Source organism: Benincasa hispida, chromosome 11 (genome assembly GCF_027475165.1).
Source record: "Benincasa hispida cultivar pf3 chromosome 11, pf3_genome.v1.1, whole genome shotgun sequence".
NCBI classification, from domain to species: Eukaryota; Viridiplantae; Streptophyta; class Magnoliopsida; order Cucurbitales; family Cucurbitaceae; genus Benincasa; species Benincasa hispida.
The window spans coordinates 79,770,202-79,790,983 of record NC_143488.1 but is presented as its reverse complement, the minus strand read 5'-3'; the positions used below and the strand labels follow the sequence as shown (position 1 = coordinate 79,790,983).

General features: G+C 36.9%; 1 protein-coding gene and 1 pseudogene across 2 annotated transcripts in view; one reads left to right on the top strand and one right to left on the bottom strand.

Moving 5' to 3' along the window:
- Window positions 1-19,067, bottom strand: part of LOC120090923 (uncharacterized) — a 43,910-nt gene extending 24,843 nt beyond the window's left edge. Inside the window, exons 1-3 of the mRNA XM_039048615.2 lie at window positions 18,701-19,067; window positions 18,319-18,425; window positions 13,312-13,559 (exon numbers count right to left, since the gene is read on the bottom strand). Coding sequence (XP_038904543.1) covers window positions 13,312-13,559; window positions 18,319-18,397 — 327 coding nt within the window. The 5' untranslated portion in view covers window positions 18,398-18,425; window positions 18,701-19,067. The remainder of the gene's footprint in view (window positions 1-13,311; window positions 13,560-18,318; window positions 18,426-18,700) is intronic.
- On the top strand, window positions 6,260-7,110 carry LOC150032934 (uncharacterized; annotated as a pseudogene). Its single transcript, XR_016524622.1, has one exon. The product of XR_016524622.1 is annotated as an uncharacterized LOC150032934 (transcript).
- Window positions 19,068-20,782: the final 1,715 nt, after the last annotated feature.

The following is a 20,782-nucleotide window of genomic DNA, read 5'->3' as shown; positions in this document are numbered from 1 at the left end:
AATAAAAAATGCCCTTGATTTTATGATCCTTTCTTCCTCATCGTGAAATTGATTGAAAAGCCGCCTTCCACTTCTTCTTCCTCATCGTGGGGTTTTCTTCTCTGTCTGGTAACATTGTGATGGCCAACTTTTGGTGCTCCTGTCCGATGGCATGAACGTTCTCCTCCGAAAAGTTGTTTCACCTTCTTCTTTCCCGTGAACGACTAAGAATAAAGTGTTAACAAGCTTCTGGTGATTTCCTTCTTCAGTCACGTGATCTTCTTCTTCCTTTTTCGTCGGGTGTTTATGTTCGGCTACCTTTGCCTTGTCGGCGATTTCGCCAAAGTACCCAAATGAAAATTTGTGTCGGTTTCCCAACTTTTCCTCAAATTTTGACATTGATTTCTCCTCTGAATTAGGTTGCGCGCTCTCCAATTTGAAAATAGTTTCGTTTTCTTTTTCTTTAATTTTTTCTTCTTCCAAAATGAGCTCCTCGCACATTTAACCATTTTTACTCGGCTTATCTTCTTTATTTTTTGTCCCTAAAGAGCTACCAAATTGGAATTGCTTTCTACCCTGTATTTCTTCATGGATAATTGTTGAAAGGTTTTCCCGGGTGGTTTCCCTCTAGTTTTGCAGCCTTTTCTCCATTTTATATTCAGTCTTTGTTTTCGTAGTTCCGTTCAACCTATGAAATTTCTCGGTAAAGTCAGCCACTATTTGATTCTTTCGTTTATTTTTCTAATATTGTTGATAAAGAGTTTGTTCATAATTTGGTGGCAAGAATTTGGTTTTCATCATTTTCAACATTTGTGTCCAACTTCTAATTGGACTTTTGCCAATCAGTTTTCTATTCAATTGAATTTGATTTCACCAAGTTGATGTGCCTCCCTTTACCTTCAAGGCTATGAGCTTGACTTTCTTTTCTTAGGGAGTGTTCATGTAATCGAAGAAGCTTTCAACGTCTTAATCCAATCAAGGAAGGTTTCCATGTCCAATTTGCGCTGAATGTAGGTAAGTCAATCTTCTTCCTATAATCTTCCTACACTCTTCTCTTTCGTGTTCATAAAATCTTGGAAAATGATGTCTTCTTGCTGGAGTGGTGCTTCTGTTCTTCACTTTCAAATAAAGAAGATTCATAATCTTGAAGTTCTTGAATGGGTTTTTGGAATCTTGGAACTTGAAAGAGTATATGATCTCCCCTTGGTAAATTTGAATTGCCCATGCTTTCTTCTCTGAAACTTCTTCCCACAGTTACTAGGGTAGGTCTTCTTCTCCATTCATCCCCTCTGTTTTCCTCTACTCGTTGAGGAAGGTTAGCCAAGACTAAATCCATTTGTCTTGACATTTTGGTCATTACTACATTCATTGCATCGATGCTTGATTTCATTTTTCTCATTGACTCTTCTACAACCAACAATCAGACAGTAGTTGATCTTGGAGAAAAGATTTCGATATGCTCGATGAGGGTTTCTGCATCCTTCCCTTTTTTTTGGTTTTGGTAGTGTTCTTACCAACTGTGGAGTCCCCAAAATCGTGGAGCTCAGATACCAATACATCAAATCACCAAGTAGGAATTTTATTCAATGATCAAAGTGATAAGGTTGGAATGTCTTTCCTTATTTTATTAACAGAAGGGAAGATTTAGAGAGCTTCCCTTCTCTCCCATCAGTCTCAAAATATGAGAATTACGAAATTGCCAATGCCCCTCATGGCCTCACGCACCCTTACAAATAACTCTTCCTTCCCGTGGGACCCTCCTCACTCTCTCTCTTTTCTGTTTTTCTTCCTCTAACTAACAATATTCCCTAGCCCTTATATTCTCTCAATATTTACTTATTTTCCTTCACTTTCTTTCTTCTTTCATAGACTTTGGTTATTAAGGGTCTATCAATACTCGCCCCCCAAAGAGCCACCTTGTCCTCAAGTGGAAATCAGGAAATTGGTCATTGATTACATCTGGAAGCTCCCATGTTGCCTCGGTTTTGTCTCCATTCTCCCAACGTATCAGTACCTCTGTTTGTTGATCTCCGGAAGGTGAAGTTCTGATGCCTAACAATTTAGCAGGTTGTGTTATGAAACTCATATTGAGGAGAATCAGTATGTATGGCAGATTACAGCCGACTGCCTTTCGAAGGACTGATATATGAAACATAGGGTGGATACCTGTTTTGGCTGGCAGTGCAAGCTTGTATGCTGTCTTCCCGATGCGATCAGTCACCTGAAATGGTCCCACAAACCGTGGTGCCAGTTTTGTATGCTTGTGCTTGGCTATAGATGACTGCCTATATGGTTTAAGCTTAAGGTAGACCCAGTCTCCTATGCCAAATTCCACATCTCTCCTCTTGGCATTAGCCGTCTTAATCATTCTTTGTTGTGCCTTGTGTAGCGAGTTCTTAAGCTTGGCTATCATCATATCTCTATCTCGCAGCTAAATGTCAACCTCGTTGTTGTGTGTGGGGGGGGTACGCATACAGAACTTCGAAGGGAGTGGCTTGGGCAGAGGTGTGAAATGAGGTACTATAACAGAACTCGGCCCAAGGCACCCACTTAGCCCATTGTTTAGGATTGCTCATAGTAAAACATCTCAAATAAGTTTCAATACCTCTATTAACTACCTCCGTTTGGGGATGGTAAGCTGTACTTCTGCATAACTGAGTTCCCATCACACGGAAGAGCTCTTCCCAGAATAAACTAGTAAAGATTTTGTCACGATCGAATACGATGCTTCGAGGGTAACCATGTAAGCGCACGACTTCTTTAACAAATACCTCAGCTACAGATTTAGCAAAAAACGGATGTTTGAGGGTAATGAAATGGGCGTACTTGGACAGTCGGTCTACCACCACCATGATGGTATCAAATCCTTCAGATTTTGGAAGCCCTTCAATGAAGTCCATGGAGATATCCACCCAAACTCTGTCAGGAATAGGTAGGGCTTGTAGGAGGCCCGCTGGCGCAAGGGAGAGGTACTTGGCCTGCTGGAAGATTCCACAATTTGCCACAAACTGCTAGACAGTTTTCTTCATCCCCTTCCAATAAACTTCCTTGGACAGCCTCTGGTAAGTCTTTAAGCTTCCTTGATGTTCTCCTATGGGGCTATTATGGAACTCATGTAATAATAGGGGTATTGTGGGTGAAGTGGTCGGTAGTACAATCCTTCCTTTATAGTAAAGCAGTTCACCTTTAATGTTGTATTCGGTAGGAGCAGGCTGATCAGTTAACAATGCTTGTCGGATCCCACTCAGTTCCTCATCCGCACCCACCTATTCAACAAAAACAGAGGTATTCAACCCCTTCATTACACTGAGCACTCCAAGTTCCAGTGAGGTTGGTAGTCGAGAGAGAGCATCCGCGGCTGAATTTTCAGTTCCCCTCTTGTATTCAATGCTAAAGTCATATCCCATGAGTTTGGCAATCCAATGTTGGTTTTCTCCGACGATTACCCTCTGTTCTAGAAGAAATTTTAGGCTTTTCTGGTCTGTCCTGACTATGAAGTGTCTTCCTGGAAGGTAAGGTCTCCATTTTTGAATTCCAAACACCATGGCCATTAATTCCCGCTCGTATACTGCCTTGAAATGATGAGTAGGGAGTAGTGCTTGGCTGAAATACGCCAATGGTCTTCTGTTTTGCATCAACACAGCCCCCACCCCTACACCTGATGCATCCATCTCTACAACAAAAGGCTCGTTGAAGTTGGGTAATCCCAACACTGGTACAGACATCATGGAGAATTTAAGACGTTGAAATGCGTCCTATGCTTCCTCCAGTGGAAGCTTCCCTTCCTTAGTAATTGAGTCAGTGGCAAGGCTATGGCACCATAGTTGGCCACAAATTTTCTATAATAGCCTGTAAGGCCGAGGAAGCCCCTTAATTCCTTCACATTACGTGGTGTAGGCCAGCTGCTCATTGCTTCTAACTTGGATGGATCGGCCGATAGCCCCTGTGCAGAAATAATATGCCCCAAGTATTCAATGCTCGTTGCCCCAAATTGACACTTCTTCCAGTTTGCTACCAGCTGGTTGTCAATCAATACTTCTAAGATTGTTGATAAATGGCTCATGTGTTCCTCCAATGTCTTACTATAAATCAAAATGTCATCAAAGAAGACCAACGCGAACTGACGAAGATATGGTTTGAGGATTTCATTCATGATGGCTTGGAAAGTAGATGGAGCATTCCTCAACACGAAGGGCATTACCAAGAACTCATAGTGGCCCTCATGTGTTCTAAAAGCAGTTTTGTGGATGTCCCTTGGGTGAACTCGGATTTGATGATAACCTGATTTTAAGTCAATTTTTGAAAAGATTGTGGCACCATATAGCTCATCTAATAACTCAACAACAATGGGAATAGGGTACTTATCTGGGATGGTTGCATTATTCAGGGCACGGTAGTCAACGACAAAGAAACGCCAGCTCCCATCTTTCTTTTTGACCAGCAAGACCGGACTAGAAAAAGCACTTCGACTTGGCTGAATGACCCCTGCCATTAACATCTCCTTGACCATTCTTTCAATTTCATCTTTCTGGAATTGGGGTATCTATAAGGCCTCACATTGACCGGTCCCGCCCCTGGAAGTAGCTCAATGGTATGATCTTGTCTTCGTTGTGGAGGTAGTTCAGATGGTGTTTGAAAAACCGCTTCGGATTTCTTTAGTACTTGCTGAATTTCCTGAGGTACATCAGTTTTATCCCCCATGGTCTCAGTTGTACCGTCTTCTTCTTCTACTACCTTGTCTCTGTTCAGGTCTAAGCTGTTTAATTCTATCAAGACCCCATGGTCCCCTCCTCTAATTGCCTTGGCCATGGATTTCAAGGACATTTGTGATTTCACCAAGCCTCGGTCTCCTTGCAATTGGACTATCCACTCCCCAACTTTGAACTCCATGGTTGACCGTCTATAATCGAAAATGATCTGCCCAAGAGTTTCCAGCCACACTACTCCCAGAATAACGTCCGCACTACCCAACGGTAGAGGGAGAAAATCTTGTATAATTGATAAATCGGAAATGGTGATATACACACCTTTGCATACTCCAGCGGTTTGAACAGCTCCCCCCGAGCCCAACACTACGTCATATCCTTCGGAGGGTGATATTGGCAGCTGCAGTTCCGTGACTAACTCCGAGGTGATGAAGTTATGCGTTGCTCCCCCGTCAATCAATACAACCACCTCCCTATCACCAATGACTCCCCGTACCTTGATCGTTTTTGGTGAGCTCCGCCTAGCCAAAGAGTTTAAGGAAAGATACGCAATCTCCTTTGCGTCCTCCGATGATGTTCTATCCAGTTCCTCCCCTTCCTCTGCTAAATCTTCCCCCTCCTGAACAAACATGAATTGCAACTCCCTCTTCTTACAACGATGGCCAAAACTAAACTTCTCGTCACATCTAAAGCACAAGCCCTTATCCCGTTTCTCCTTCATCTCAGCATCAGATAGTCTTCGAAACGAGCCGCCAGCAACCCCCTTTGTTCCTGTTTCTCCTCGCGCTACAATCGTGGTGGACAGGCCCTTATCCCGTTTCTCCTTCATCTCAGCATCAGATAGTCTTCGAAACGAGCCGCCGGCAACCCCCTTCGTTCCTGTTTCTCCTCGCGCTATAATCGTGGTGGACGACCTGGTCGAGCTTCCCCAGTTCGGGTTGATTGTGATGGTTCGGCTAATCGAGTTGCTTGACCCACGGCTACTCGATCCACTTGTGTTTCCCTTGCAATTAATCGTGCTTCCATCTTTCCCACCATGTCCGGGTGAGTGCTCTAATACTAGTTAATAAGGTTGGAATGTCTTTCCTTATTTTATTAACAGAAGGGAAGATTTAGAGAGCTTCCCTTCTCTCCCATCAATCTCAAAATATGAGAATTGATACAAAATTGCCAATGCCCCTCATGGCCTCACTCACCCTTACAAATAACTCTCCCTTCCCGTGGGCCCCTCCTCACTCTCTCTCTTTTCTGTTTTTCCTCCTCTAACTAACAATATTCCCTAGCCCTTATATTCTCTCAATATTTACTTATTTTCCTTCACGTTCTTTCTTCTTTCATAAACTTTGGTTATTGAGGGTCTATCACAAAGTTGTGAAAATACAAGGAAAGGATCCCTACTTATAGGTAAGATAAGATAACTAAAAGGGAATTAAAATGTAACTAATCTAGGACTAAGCAAGACTAATTTTGAATTTACTATTTTACCCAATTCCTATTACATCATAAGCCTAATAAAGGAAAGGTTTCTTTTCTAAGGTCTACTTATATAGGTAAGGACCATACTGCATTGCTTCTTCCCATCTATCTTGACCGGGAAGAGGGGGGAGACCCTTGCGGAAGCCCTGCCCACCTTTCTCTATTTTGAGGGATCCGGATCCCTCATATTTAGGATTCCTGGCTTCCCGAACTCGTAACAGACAGCTAGGAACAAGAAGAGGGTCAATAGTCTCTGCCATTGCAGGTCCAGACTTTGTGCCATAAGGTATTATATTCATGATGGAAACATAACCATCATTTAGCCTATAAGACCTTAAATTACCTATCCTATGCTTAATCCCCCAAGGTCGAAATTTCTATAAATATTAAAATTTAAAGACTCTCAATAATATATAATTCCTTCTTCGGCGAAAGACTCCACCGAAGATACAAAAATGATCAGTATCGGTGTGATACCATCGTTGGCGTCGAAATCTGCTCGTCCTGTCTGTTCTATGACGGTATTCTCTAGTCCTTATGTCAAATCATTCTTTTCCTCATTCGTTAATCATTTCAACTATTCGATTAGAAATGGGAGAAGATTGTTTAGCAAGGTTACAGTTAGATTAGATTCCAGAACTTCGTCTCAACTACTACTGTTTCGGCAATGATAACGTCATTGTCGGAGGAAGAGACTGATGAAGCGGCCACTAGAATTGGAGCTAGGGTTAAGGTTAAGGCGCCTTTAAAGGTGTATCATGTAGTGAAGTTACCAGATGCAAATCTTGAGGGGATGGAAGGAGTGTTGAAGGATTGTGTACATGTTTGGAAGGGGGAGCGTATCTCTGGTAATCTTCAGTATAAGGTGGAGTTTGTTATTCCAATTGAAGATCGTCCACCAGTCAAATTATTCACTCATCTTAGGGAGGAAGAATTTGAATACGTTTAATCAGGCTTGTTATTCCTCGTCTTCAATCTCAATATTAATACCAAGCTCCCTTATGCAACCTTTTAAGGTTTGATCTTTTTCTATAGGTCTATCTACATCATTTACTCTTTGCCTTTGTAATGTAGAAAAATTGCTCGCATGTTTTTTCTTTTTAGTTAATTAACTTTCTCGGTTCTTCGTAAAATAATTGAACCAAGATAAGAGGTAAATTTAGTCATCTAATACATGTTGATTCAAATGGTTTAAAAAAAATCCCCCAAGGTCCATAAACTTCTTGACCACCTCTGTTTCAATTAAAAAATTTGAGAGAGAGAGAGAGAGAGAGAGACTTTTTTTTTATAGAATCAACAACTTTCATTGAGAATAAATGAAAGAATACACGGCATCCAAAGAGAGAGAAACTTTTTCATCTTCTTCCACCATACAAGATCGAAATAAGAATCAAAACTTTTTGCCTCATAAACTGATGCAATACCAAAAGACTAATTCTTGAATGAAATGATTATCTCTCAAAATGGGAGAGAATGATCTTACTTATGGAGGAAATTAGTTACAAGATGTTTAACTAACTCCTATCCTTTTTAACTAGTTATGTACAAAAGGGCCCTTTCGGCCTTACACCAATCCACCCCTCTCAAAATCAAACTCGCCCTCAAGTGAGCTAAAAAGCTAAATGAAAGTCATCCGAGGCATGATATGTCTTCAAATCCGAAATATTGCAGACTGGATTAATATGTAGGTCACAAGGCAAATCAATGCAGTAACTTGTTTTGGCCATCGGTCTGTGAATGAGAAGTAGGGTTTAAATGCAGTCTTCCACTCATCCCTCGACCTTATTCGAATCTAGTGGTATTCACTCTTCAAGTCCACTTTCGAAAAAATCAAGGCTCCTCCAAATTGATTGAGTAAATCACCTATTCTAGGGATTGGGAAGCAATACTTCACTACAATCCGGTTGATAACTCTATTATCAACGTACATCCTCCAACTACCAACTTTTTTAGGCGTGAGTAGGGCTACACTGCACATGGGCTAAGGTTTGGTTGAATATGCCCATTTTTTAACAATTCTTCAATATGTCGGTGGAGGATCTCATACTCCTTAGGACTCATCCTATAGTGAGGAAGATGAGGGATTGTAGCATCTGGAACCAAGTCAATATGGTGTGGAATGTCTTCACTGTTTTTTTTATTTTTTATCTTTTCAGCAACTACAAGCCCCAATATATCAGTCTCACTCTCTTTAACAAACATTTTGCAATGTATTTGAGGATTCAAATCTCTTTTGGGAGCAATCCACACCGTTTAGAGAACGCAAGACACCCTATCACCTTCATCCATCTCAATTTAATTGGCTTCTTCCTCATCATCTTCATTGCATTCAGCCAACGAATCCTCTTCCTCCTCCAAATATACTATTGTTTTTTGTTGGGAACACTCATTAGACAAGTGACCCACTTGGCCACACCTAAAACATTTGCCTAATGTAGGCCAGTTACAAGGATTTTGAACTGTCTTCTTGTAACAGCCTTTGTTTCCTTCTCACCAACCTCTTCTTACTTTTCTTTTTCCTTTTCCTTGGTTGCCGTTGGTGAGGAAGAGTGATTAGCAGAAGCGTAATTCAAAGTGCTAGCTTTTCTACTAAGGGAAGCATCCCAAGGAGCCTTTCTTGAAATTTTATTGGAGCGAATTTCATTTAACTCTTCCACTGTTTCATCATAAGAAATTGCATCAGCTAACCAATGAAATTGTTGAAGCTTTACCTTCTATTTGATGTCTATTCTTAGCCTGCCAATGAACCGTGCAATTAGGTGTTGCTCGTTTTTGGCCAAATCAGTTCTTGCTTCCAAATGGTGGAATTCTTCCACAAAATCAACTACTGTTCAAGGGTCTTACCTGCAGTTTTGATATTATACAATGTTTGCTCATAATTGGGAGGAAGAAACCTTTCTTTCATCAACCTCTTCATTTTTTCCCACGTTCAGATAGACCTTTTGCCTTGTCTTTGCCAATTGACCTCCAATTGGTCCCACCAAGCGAAAGCTCCCCCTTTCAACTTAAATGCTACCGAACGTACCTTATTGTGATCAACTGTGCCTATGTAATCAAAATAATTCTTGATGTTTTTGATCCAATCAAGAAATGGTTCAATATCATGCTTACCATGGTAGAATGGCAAGTCAATCTTCATTTTGTAGTCCTGTGGATCACCTCTAGCTTCATATCTTCTGTCTCGTCATCTTCTTAGAGCATAAAACTCTTCTTCTTGATCATACTCACTCGAAGAATCCCATTCTTGAAATTCTTGTTGCCATTCTTGCCTATTCAAACATCTTCTTGGATCTTCTTGGAACTGCATATGCAATCTTAGAGCCCATTCTTGATGAATTTCTTGCTGATATTGGAAATTTCTTGGTTGTCGAACACCACGTCTACCTCTTCTTCCGCAAACTTGACTGAATGTCAGGGCATTTTCATCATGTTGGGGCAGTATTGTCAATACATCCAATCTTCTTACAAGCGTTGCCACTGTTTTTTTAAGGTTGTTCAATGATTCATGAATTCCCTCCAAAGAACCTTCAGGACAGCAAGCGTATCGTTGTAGTTCTTGGAGCGAGGGTGGGGTTTTCTTCCACCTCTTGGTCTTGTGCTTGAACGTCTTCTCCTCTCGGGTGGGCAGCCCTTCTTCCTGCCATTAAGCCGGATTCTTGGAGTGTTCTGATACAAATTTGGTGCAATACCAAAAGACTAATTTTTGAATGAAATGATTCTCTCTCGAAATAGGAGAAAAGAATCTTATTTATAGAGGAAATTAGTTACAAGATGTTTAACTAACTATCATAACAACTAACAATTAGCTGACAATTAGCAATTAACTAACCCTATCCTTTTTAACTAGTTATTTAGAAAAGGGCTCTTTTGGTCTTACACCATAAACCCCTTCTAGTAAAAAGTAAAAAGTTCCTTGTAAGTAGTCAGACAAGTTGGAGGAGAAAGTTTTCAAAGTGAATAACATCTAAACCAGTGTTGTTGAGGAGAGCCCAGGCACTCGCCTGTGGCGAGAGGCGAGGCAAAGTGAGGCCTCACCTCAACACCTTGAAGGTATACAAGGCGAGTGCCTTCAACAGGGCGCTTGACTTATTGCACCATCTTTCGCCTTTTTGTGCCATCACCTCAAACAAAGGCGAGCGCCTATTGATCTAAACGATTATTCTTGATAAAGTGTCTTTTATTTAAAAAGAAAAAAAAGGCAAAGAACCCTTCTGAGTTGTAACATCATAAATAGAAGAATTTGGAGAAAATAATAATACAAAGATGAAGAATAGGTTAAGAAGAAGAGAAGAACAAAAAGGACGAGAAGAACAGATAAGAATAATACTATGAAGTAGAAGAAGTGTCTGACAAGAAGTAGAAGAAAAATAGTTTGAAAGAATAAGTGGAAGAGACGGAAGAATAAAAAGAGAAGTTATATTCATTAAAGTTGTATGCTGCATGCAATCATGAGTCGTGACAGATGGCAATATTTTTCTTCTGGTAAATTTAATTGCTAGCTGAATATTTTTCTTCTTGTAAATATAATTGCTAGCTGTATCTTCTTCTATGACTAACAGCTGGCATGTTTGAAGCTTACTTAATTTAATTTTTAGTTAGACTGCAATACCGTCTCTTTACCATATTACAAAATAAACGTTATTTTCTTTTCTGGTATATCATTACTTTTCCTCTCATTTTATTTAAATATAAGATAGATTATTAAAATTTTTATGTTTTTAAAATTAAGTTTTTATTGCTTTTTAACTAAGTTATATATAATATTTATTTAGTATTTTATTAAGTGCACCTCGCTTTACTCAGACGATGCTTTTTTATCGCCTCCCACCTCAAAGTAATTAGGTGACTTATCGCCTTGCACTTACTAATCTAAACTTTCATTGAAGTTACTACACAGTAACTTTTACAAATAAAAAATAACTAATGGAAAAAAGAAGTTACTACACGATAACTTTTGCAAATAAAATACAACAGCCCAACCAAGACTAACTGAACAAGGCAAACCTCCCACCTCCTAAGAAAAACCGTATCTTCTACAAGGCTTAAAATTGGAAACCCCTAACATTACATCAAAATTATTAAATAAAATTTAAATAATAATTTGATGCCTTAGATGGTTCATATCAATACATCTGACTAATAGCAACATCAATCACCAACCTTTTGTAAAATTCAGAAACCTTTCAAATATCCTCCATAACACACTCCCAACTCTCCAGAAAGATGGCCGTTTTGAACCCATCCAAACTAGTCCAATCAAACTAAAACACCACAGTTTTATTCTCTTCCAAAGTGCGCGAGGCTTCCAATTTTTCCTTCTCTCTTAGAGAGGAGAAATCCACAAGTTATCAATCCCGGAAGGAACTGGATCTCTACAAATACTTCAATTATCAAGAATACAAACACATCAATTGGATAAAGTTCGACTTGAAGCTTCTTTTCTGAAATAGGAAATAGAATCCTCCAATTGCCAAGTGGATAGAAATATACAAAACCTACACCAAATAACATTCTCCCCGACACTGAGATTAGACAAGCTAAGTCCAATAAAGTGCAATCACATATATCTGAACTAAAATTGGCTTATGAATCCTAAATAAGGTCTCTTAAGAATCTTGTAGATAAAAAATCTTCCCAGAGACTTAATAAGAAGCATTTACGATATCACTACTCAATTTCCCAACTAGTGCCTAGTATCCTCCCTAAGAGTAAGGCTTATTAGGATAATCCAGACCTACTAAGTTTTTCCACTATCAACCAGTGTCACATGATCAACAATTACTGAGAACATCCACCAGTATAAGAAAGAGAATGCAAAATCAAATCTTATGCAATCAACATCAAGTAACACAAATTTTTCTTTGGTCTTACATTGACAAGAATATAAGACAATGTCTTTGTGTTTCACTAGTCTATAATCATTGTCCTGCAATGTGTGGTTTGTCTTGGTATTTCAGAGGTTTTGGGTGTTGTTATTTCCGTGGTGTCTTGAATAAGGTTGTTAACTCGTGAAACAGAAAACAAATTGAAATCATCGTGTATCATAAATTTCAATTTGATAAATAACATTTACGTATAAATAGCAAAGTCTAAAATAGAGAAATAAATAGTCAAACATTAAGGGGGTGTTTGGAGCTCCAACTTGAAGAGGTTTGAGTGGGCTATAATAGTCCACTCAGCAATTGGGACATGTTAATACAAGGGAGAGTAAGGGTTATTTTAAATCCCCTTTTGTTACAGTAAAACTATTTACACTCCAGGGTTAAAATAACTAACTCTCCTTCCCTCTAACGTTTCCAATGACTCCACCCACCAGTCACCATCTCCGATGATCACTCCAACAGCCAACTCCATAGAAGACCACCTATGCTGCCCAATTTCGACGACAACCACCTCAGACAAGTGCCTCTGGCGGCCAACTCTACGATCACCTCTGTCAACCACTTATGTGACCTACTCCGTTGGCTAACTCGATATCATTCTGATGGCTAACTCCCGCGTAGACCACCTCCGACCCCCAATTTCAACAACCACCATCTCCAATGACTCCCTTCGGCGGCCAACTCCGATGATTACCTCCAACGGCCAGTTCAGTTCATAGTGTTTAATAGTCTTCTTTTATAGTAGTTTGTCATTAATAGAAACACTTTTAGAATAACAAATCAAACAGCAAAGGGGGAAAGCAACCACATATTACGCTTCAAACGGAAGTTTTAAACCCACATATCTAGAATTTACTAGATCGTTCCTAACTAATATACAAGCTTTAGGAATTATCGCCAATTGAGCACCCACAGTACTCATGAAACACCATAATCAAATGACTTGCTTAAGTAGAAACGAGAGTTTTATTACCAATGCCAATCTTTGGAAATCCTAAATAGAAATACTTATGATACAAACTTGTCAAGCTGGATGAATGGAATGCATCCTCCCTTTTCCGTTTTTCTTCTTCACCTTTTTTTTTTTTTTTTTTTTTTTTTTTTTTTGAATGAAAGGAGGAGGAGAATTCTTAAGTCAGATACCCATAAATGCAAAATGTTTTACTTTTGAGCAACATGTTGGAGTTAACTGACATGCTTAAAGAAATAAAAACATAAGGAGATTTATTGGCATCATTTTTTTCTACACAAGTAAAAAGAAGACGTACAAGTCTCGCAACTGCTTTCTTTCCACCTTCATCACCATGATCGTAGACATACTTGAGAGCACCAGGAAGAACTTTCCAAAATTCATTCACAAATTCACTCCCCTTGCGCCTGCTGTTCTGCAAAATGTCATTTGCCAAATACAGAAATGAAACACGCTGCTCTTTCTGAGATGAGTTGAATGATTTGTCCCATGTTTCAACAATCTGCTTGGCCTTTTTCCGGTGGGAAATGCACCATCTTGATAAAGCTAATTTGGTATCAAAGATAAACAGATACATAACAATTGCACCCACCAACAGAAATTAATTAAGAAAGAGTACAGATTTGAGTATAAAACATTCTCCAAAGAATATAAAGTATAAGAACCGCTCCCCATTCAGTATGTACCCAACCAAAAAAGAATCACAAAGAGAATGCAAAAAACTGCTCCATCTAAGCACAAGAACTATCACATCCAAAACATCTTCTAATCCAATAAATTTATAGCTAAAGAAGAAAGAGAATACAAGACAAAAACTACTCTCAATCCAAAGTTACCAAACAAGACAACGAAAATGTTCAACCATAAGAAGCAATTGATCATCAAGCTTAATGCCAGCATCAAAAAAAATCTCGATCACAAAATCATCAGCCTCCATGCTTAATAATGAAGTCCCTCTCCCTTCTCCTTCCCCTCCAAACATGAACAACTTTATCTCCAATGAGAATAAATACTATAATTTGTCTTTCTTCATGGGGCACTTTGATCACGTGAGATTGTTTTATAAAAACCTCCCTTGATATCCGGTGTAGCCTAAGAATGGAGAGTTTTTTTCTTAGAATCAAACCAAGTATCTTCACTATGATTATCAAGTTGATGTACAAGAGAGGAGATTCTCTATTTATAGAGAACTAACACAAAAAGATAGTAAAAAGGATTGACCAAAAAATTGCCCAAGATTAACCTAATCCTACTGCATCAGGTTTTATGTTTTATGATTAAAATATTTTTTTTTTTTAATTTTTAATGAGGCTTACGCTTCATATTGTCTCAAGGCTTATGCCTCACCCCTCCATGAGAAAACACCTTGAGGTCATTTAAGCCTTTTAAAACATTGGAACAAACAAAAACGAAAACAAAACAAAAGTGAAGTAAAGAAAAGAAACAAAGTTCACCTTGTTGCGTTGCTGTCACAGAATTAGCCACCTTGCAGTTTTTTCATTGGCCAAATGCAGCCACTCAGAGTTAGCCCTATTCTAAAATAACCACCACTTGAACTTTTTTCTTTTTAGTACATTGATTAAACTTCATAGGTGTTAAGGATCCTACATTTGGAAAAATGAGAAGAACTCACCATCTTTATAAGATAGACGAGTTATTCCCCCATTGCTAATTCGTTTTGAGATGGAACCTCATTTTTATCTAAATATTGTATCATAGCCCACGAAGCTCAAAATGGATATTCAATCAAAAAAAAAAATATTCAACCCAAGAATGATGAACCCAAAGACGCACCATCTTGATGGAATATGTTGAGGATCTCATATTGGAAAAACTATAAGAAAGCCTTCCAATCAAAGGATATCTTTTTCAATAAGATACAAAGTTCTCATTGAAATAGTGAAAAGATACGAAGTTCACATTGAAATAATGAAAGGATACAAAAATGTTATGATGCAATACTTTTGTTCCAAGATTTCTCCGAGAACAGTTTCATCATATTCAAAGGAAACAAACTCCAAGGAAGTGAAAGAAACTAATAAAATCCAAATATATCATGAGAAGGCTACAATTGTTTCTGAAACAAGAAACTTGATATAATGAAAAGAGAATAAAGAGAATGAGAGAATGAGAGAATACGGCTCCAAAGATAAATTAGATACAAAATTTGAAACAGGGTGAAAAATGTAAAAGAAAAAATGCAATAAAGAGCTGCTAATACATAATTAATCATGAGAGGTAAAAACATTCTAATTAAGGCAAATATCTTGGATAGAAAATGCCCCTAATAATTTAGGAAGACAGCAACAAGTAGACACTTTTAAACGAGCAAATTCAAAACGCTTAAAACCATGAGTCCTTTCCAACCATAATTCTGAATGAATTGCTTTGACAGCATTTATCCAAATCAAACTGACTTTGGAATGTAGCAGGGACCACTAAACAAGCAATACTGGAACATCAGTTCTAAATATATTCAAGAATACATTTTGGTTGCCTGTTTATGAGGTTTAATGTGTGTTTATAATTGGGTTCAAGATCAGGATTATCAAGGAAGTTTTATTTGTTTGCATAATTGGATTCTTCAGGTTCATTTTCAGTTTCAAGCTTTTGGTGGCATTTCCTCCCATGGATTTCTTGCTGTTCAAGGAGAGTTAACATTATTTTTGGGTTTTGATCTTGGGGAGCTTAATTGCTCAGTTTCTCCTAAAAGGAAGCTTCCAAGTTAATCACTCTCAGCCTCAATTTATCTTTGTTCGGCAGATATTGAAGACCCTCCACATACTTTCTTTGAGTGTTGGATTGTCGGTTCTCAATAAAATTTTGGAGGAAGCTTTTATACTTTCTAATCTTCTATGGGCTTTAATTGTTGTTTTCAAGTCCAACGTTATCCAGATTTTAGTGGGTTTAGTCTTATATTTCTTGTTTTATATTGGCAAGTTTGAGTTTTATGCTTTGTTTCCTCTCATGTAACTCGAGTATTTCATTAATTCAATGAAAATCTTGTTTCCGTTTCAGAAAACATATATATTAGAGAATACCAAATGAGAATTGAAGATTGCAAACAAATGAGCCCAAATTTATCTAGCATAGAGGCAATCAAAGAAGAAAGGAAGAAGAGTTTCCTCAGCCAAATAACAAAAGCGGGAAAATGATGGCGTGAGATACTTCTTGGGATTCTTCCTTTGCAAGACCTCTGAGGTATTAAGATTACCATTCAACATAATCCAGATCAAAATGTTCAATCCTTTTGGGACATTTAGACTTCCAGAGAACCAAGAATCCCACCTTATTTGTCAGTAACGAAGACACCAAATGCTTGGACAAAGATTTTACTGAAAAAAATTCTAAAGGTTGGACTAAACACAATGATCATCATTGGGACCAAGAGAGGCAGTGGAAATAGTGGATAACAAAGACTCGAAGTCAAATACTTCTTCTCCTTCAAAGATCTTCGAAAAGAAAATTGCCAAGCACCAATTTGGCTGTCCCAATAATAATTAATTATATAAAATTTTAAAAAGAATTAGAAAAAAAGGGTCCCACTAGGAGAGGAACGTACAGCAAACAACCTGGGAAAGGAAGATTTCAAATAAGAGTTGCCCATCCGAATATCAATCCAAAATAGGACTCTTCTACCATTTCCGAGCAAGTGAATCAAAATCCCTTCCAAAGCTTTGCAATATTCAACCAAGAGCTCCCAAGACTGAAAATATTCATGGAACCAGAAATCCAACAAAGATTTGAAGAACCATGAATACTACTAATAATAACTTTCCACCAAAAAGAATGGGGTTCATTCATTAATCTTCATTCCCATTTTGCTAACAAGACCATAATTCTGAGTTTTAAATCTCAAAACCCAAGTCCACCAACCAGCTGTGAATTTGACACAAGATTCCAGCGGAGCAAGTAATTTGTTTTAATACCATTAGTTCCTTCCCAAAAGAAAGAATGCAATGAACGATCCATGTGAAGGCTAACCGATGGAGGCATAAAAAATAGAGACAAATAGTACAACGAAATGCTTGATAATACATAGGAGCAGAGAGTTAGAATACAACCATGAGATAAAGTAGAAAGCTTCCGTTTATAAAGTTTTTTCTTAATTTTATCTGACCGAGTGATGAAGCTTATGATTCAGCCGTTAGTGAGAAGCAAGTCAACTCTATTGCTCTAAACTAAAGGAGCAGGACAAGTTCGTTCTATTCAGCTTGAAGGATAAATTATGTGGCTGAACTGCCAATCCAGCAAAGATCGTAGTTTTCTCCATAAAGCAAGAGGTTCAAATTGAGATGTTGAAGCACGCACCCTTTATCTTATGTTATGGGTAAAGAATCAAAGACAACGAGCCAAACCTAGTTCTTTTTAGGAAGTGTTGCGACTATCACCAGTAAGTTGCATCAAATCAACATCGGGATTAGAATCCACTGCAAAAGCAACTAAGTCAACGTATATTTGCTCTGGATCTACTGGCCCAAACGCCGCAACTAGCACAGTTGGTGGAACTGTAGCTTTCGTTCGGTGAATAAGAATAAATCTTCAAATTGCTATTTGGATAAACGACTGGATTTTGATCTTCTACTTCATTCCTTGTCTTTCCATGTTTTCATTAATAAAGTGGATTCTTCTTAGTCTTAGAAAGAAAGGTACGATTCTATTGTGAAGAGGTCGTCCTCTGTCCCTGAAGAGTCTGATCCCGCTAGAGGAAAGAGCATTTCTTGGACAATGAGATCTCTCGCTTTCCCAAAACAGCAAGCTGTCTAGCGGTCTTTCAACTAGATCCCCCTAAAAATCATACGTGCGGGTCTCCCCACATGCGGCTCACACCATTCGAGGTGGCCCAACCCAGCATTCATTCCCAAATCAATCCTGTAGTGAAATTGAAACTGCTTGACCTCGGAAGCTATTTCGCGTGCAGGCAGCGCTGTCTGTCGTACCATTGACTTGAGGTCTATACATTGAATTGACTTTCTTAATTTTTTCTATAGGCTCGCTCCCTCTTTTTCTAAGAATTGATGCACTTCCCTTTACTTCATAGGGCCTTTTCTAATAGGGGAAAAGCCTATTAGAAAATTAGCAACTGACAAAAGTCATTACTTTGCTTTTTCTTTTCTTTCTTTTTTTTTTTTTTTCTCGTTTGACATCCATGACTGTAAACACCAAAAACATAGGGTTCAAAAATATATGGAAAAAAAATCTCCGAACAAAAACTGTAAAGGGCAGGTGTGTTATAGAATGGGCAATGCAATATTTTCCAAAAAAAAGAAATGGATAAAAAAAATAATGATTAGGGAAAGGATACACTCAATGCTCTGCTGAGAATTGTTGAGTTTGGATAACTTCTCAGTCAATACCTGTACTTCAAAAACCTCGTTGTTCATCCCGTAACGAGAATTTTGTTACATTACCCTGCACGAAAGTCTTTTTTAAAAAAAAAATTGTAGTTCATTGTAGCTACGTAAGCTCTGAAAATACTAAGCACGCAAATTGTAAACAAATCCCACCTCCCAATATTAGCAGGCATAACTATCATTGTCAACACGAAAAACAATTTCACTCGATACCCATTTCAAGAATTTATGGAATAAGAACATTAGGGTTCCACATCCCAATCAGTTATTCATCGTCGCTATGTAAAGGGTTGATCTAGATTTCAAGAAAACCCCATTTGAAATTTCGAATACCTGGCATATATTGATTTAGGAACTCCACTCTTAACGATTGTCTTTCCCTAACAAAACCTCGGGGAGGACAAATTTCAGCAGTGGAGAGGAAGATGCTGATTGTCGCAGATTCTCTCTGGTATTGGTGTTCCTTCGCAACAAGGGGAGGATGAACAGAGAAGAACAGAATTAAATAAAGAGAAGAAGGAAATTGAAACCGAGAAAGAGTGGGAAAAGTTGGAGGCTTTTCGAAGTCGACAGGAGATTCCCTAATTCACCAGCAAAAACATGGTTCAGAAGAAGGGTGATAAGTGGAGGAAGCTCAAAAAAACTGGTTTGTAGAGTTCGTCAAATTATCGAGAAAAAATGTTGACCAAAAATGGAAAATAAAAATCTCGATTTAAATGTAATTAAAAAAGAAAAAAAAAACCTTTTTTGCATTAAATAAATAAATGAATAACCCTCTAAATTGGTTATTTTAATTTTCGAGTTGAATTTTTGGGATGCATTGTTTTTTTATTTTGTTTTGCTAAAATATAGGGTTTAGATATGTTTATCAATATCTATACCATATAGTAAAGAAATATTTGATTTTTCATTTTGTCTATTTAATTGATGATTATTGAAATATTTTATGTAATTTCACATCTAAATCATTGAAAAATCTCATTTTATCAATAATATCTAAGGCACATTAAATAAAAATAATAAATTTAATAAATCATATTTTATCTTCTAATATTTTATTCACAAATTTTTTAAAAAACATTTTATCTCTAATATTTAAAATTAAATAAAAATAAAAACAAATCATATTTTATTCTCTAATCTCTTATTCGTGTTTTTTTTTAAAAGATCACATTTCATCATTAATAATCTCTACTTCACATTAAATTAATTAATTTTTAAAAAATCAAATCAAATTATGATCGGAGATCTAAACTTTGTCTATAAATAGTTAATTTCAAGATCTTACTTTATATCTTCTCTCTCTTTTTTTTTCTTTTTTTTTTTAATTTTTTTAATCGGCTTTCTCTAACTTCTTTTCTTTCATTTTTCTTTTTTATAGAAATTTTGTTGTAGGTTTTTTAACGTTTTTTTACCTTCTTTAAGAAGTTTAATTTATCTGTTAAAATATCACCTCTCTCTTTTTTTTTATTAACGTATGTCCTCTTTTCAATTTTTTTTTTTCACTTTTCATATTTGTAAAAATATACAGTGCTCTTTTTCAAGTTTTATTCACTTTTCAAATTTATAAAAACATGTGGAGTAATTTCATGATTTAATGTAACTTTTTGTATACGTTCTATCGTTTTTTTCTATACACACAACAGATTCTCCTCTTATTCTCGCATATTGAAGATGGTCGAGAAGAGAGTGATTGTTTTAATATTTTTTTGCAGTTTTCCGCGTTTTGATTTTTTTGTAGATGCACATCAATGATTTTAGAGATTTATAATAATTTTTACTATTTTTTATCATTTTTTTCTTCAAATTTGTTGCAAGTATACACCAATTTATAAAAATTTAAAATAAAGTTTAAAATCAAGAAGAAGATCGTTGCAAATAAAAATAGATTAAGTTTGTAGGGTTTCTATTCACATAGAAAATAATTATATATTTGTTGGAATTAACATTTGAAAAAAATATTAAAATTAGAAGGATAATCAAATACGTCTTTTCAACTAAGAAATCATCATTATGAAATTAAACAACCATATCATCCAAATAAATTTAAAAAACAGATAAAATTATAACAAAATAATAATAATACTTTACTTTAAATTAAAGTTTAAAATTAAGAGAATAAAAAAATTTATGAGGATATTTTATTAAAAAAAATCTCGGTTTAAGTCAAAGTATGAAATTAACAAAATTAAATCATCAAGAGAAAAAAAAAAACAAAGAAACTATTATCACCAAATTAAAAAATAAAAATAATTATTTTGATTTAATTTAATGTTTAAAAATATAAGAGAAACCAAATCATCCAATAAACAAAGTTTTTTAACAAAATAAGAAAAAATTGTCGTGAAATTCTAAAAAAAAAAAAAAAAAAAAAAAACTCTGATTTAAATCAAAATCTCAAATTAGGAAAATAAT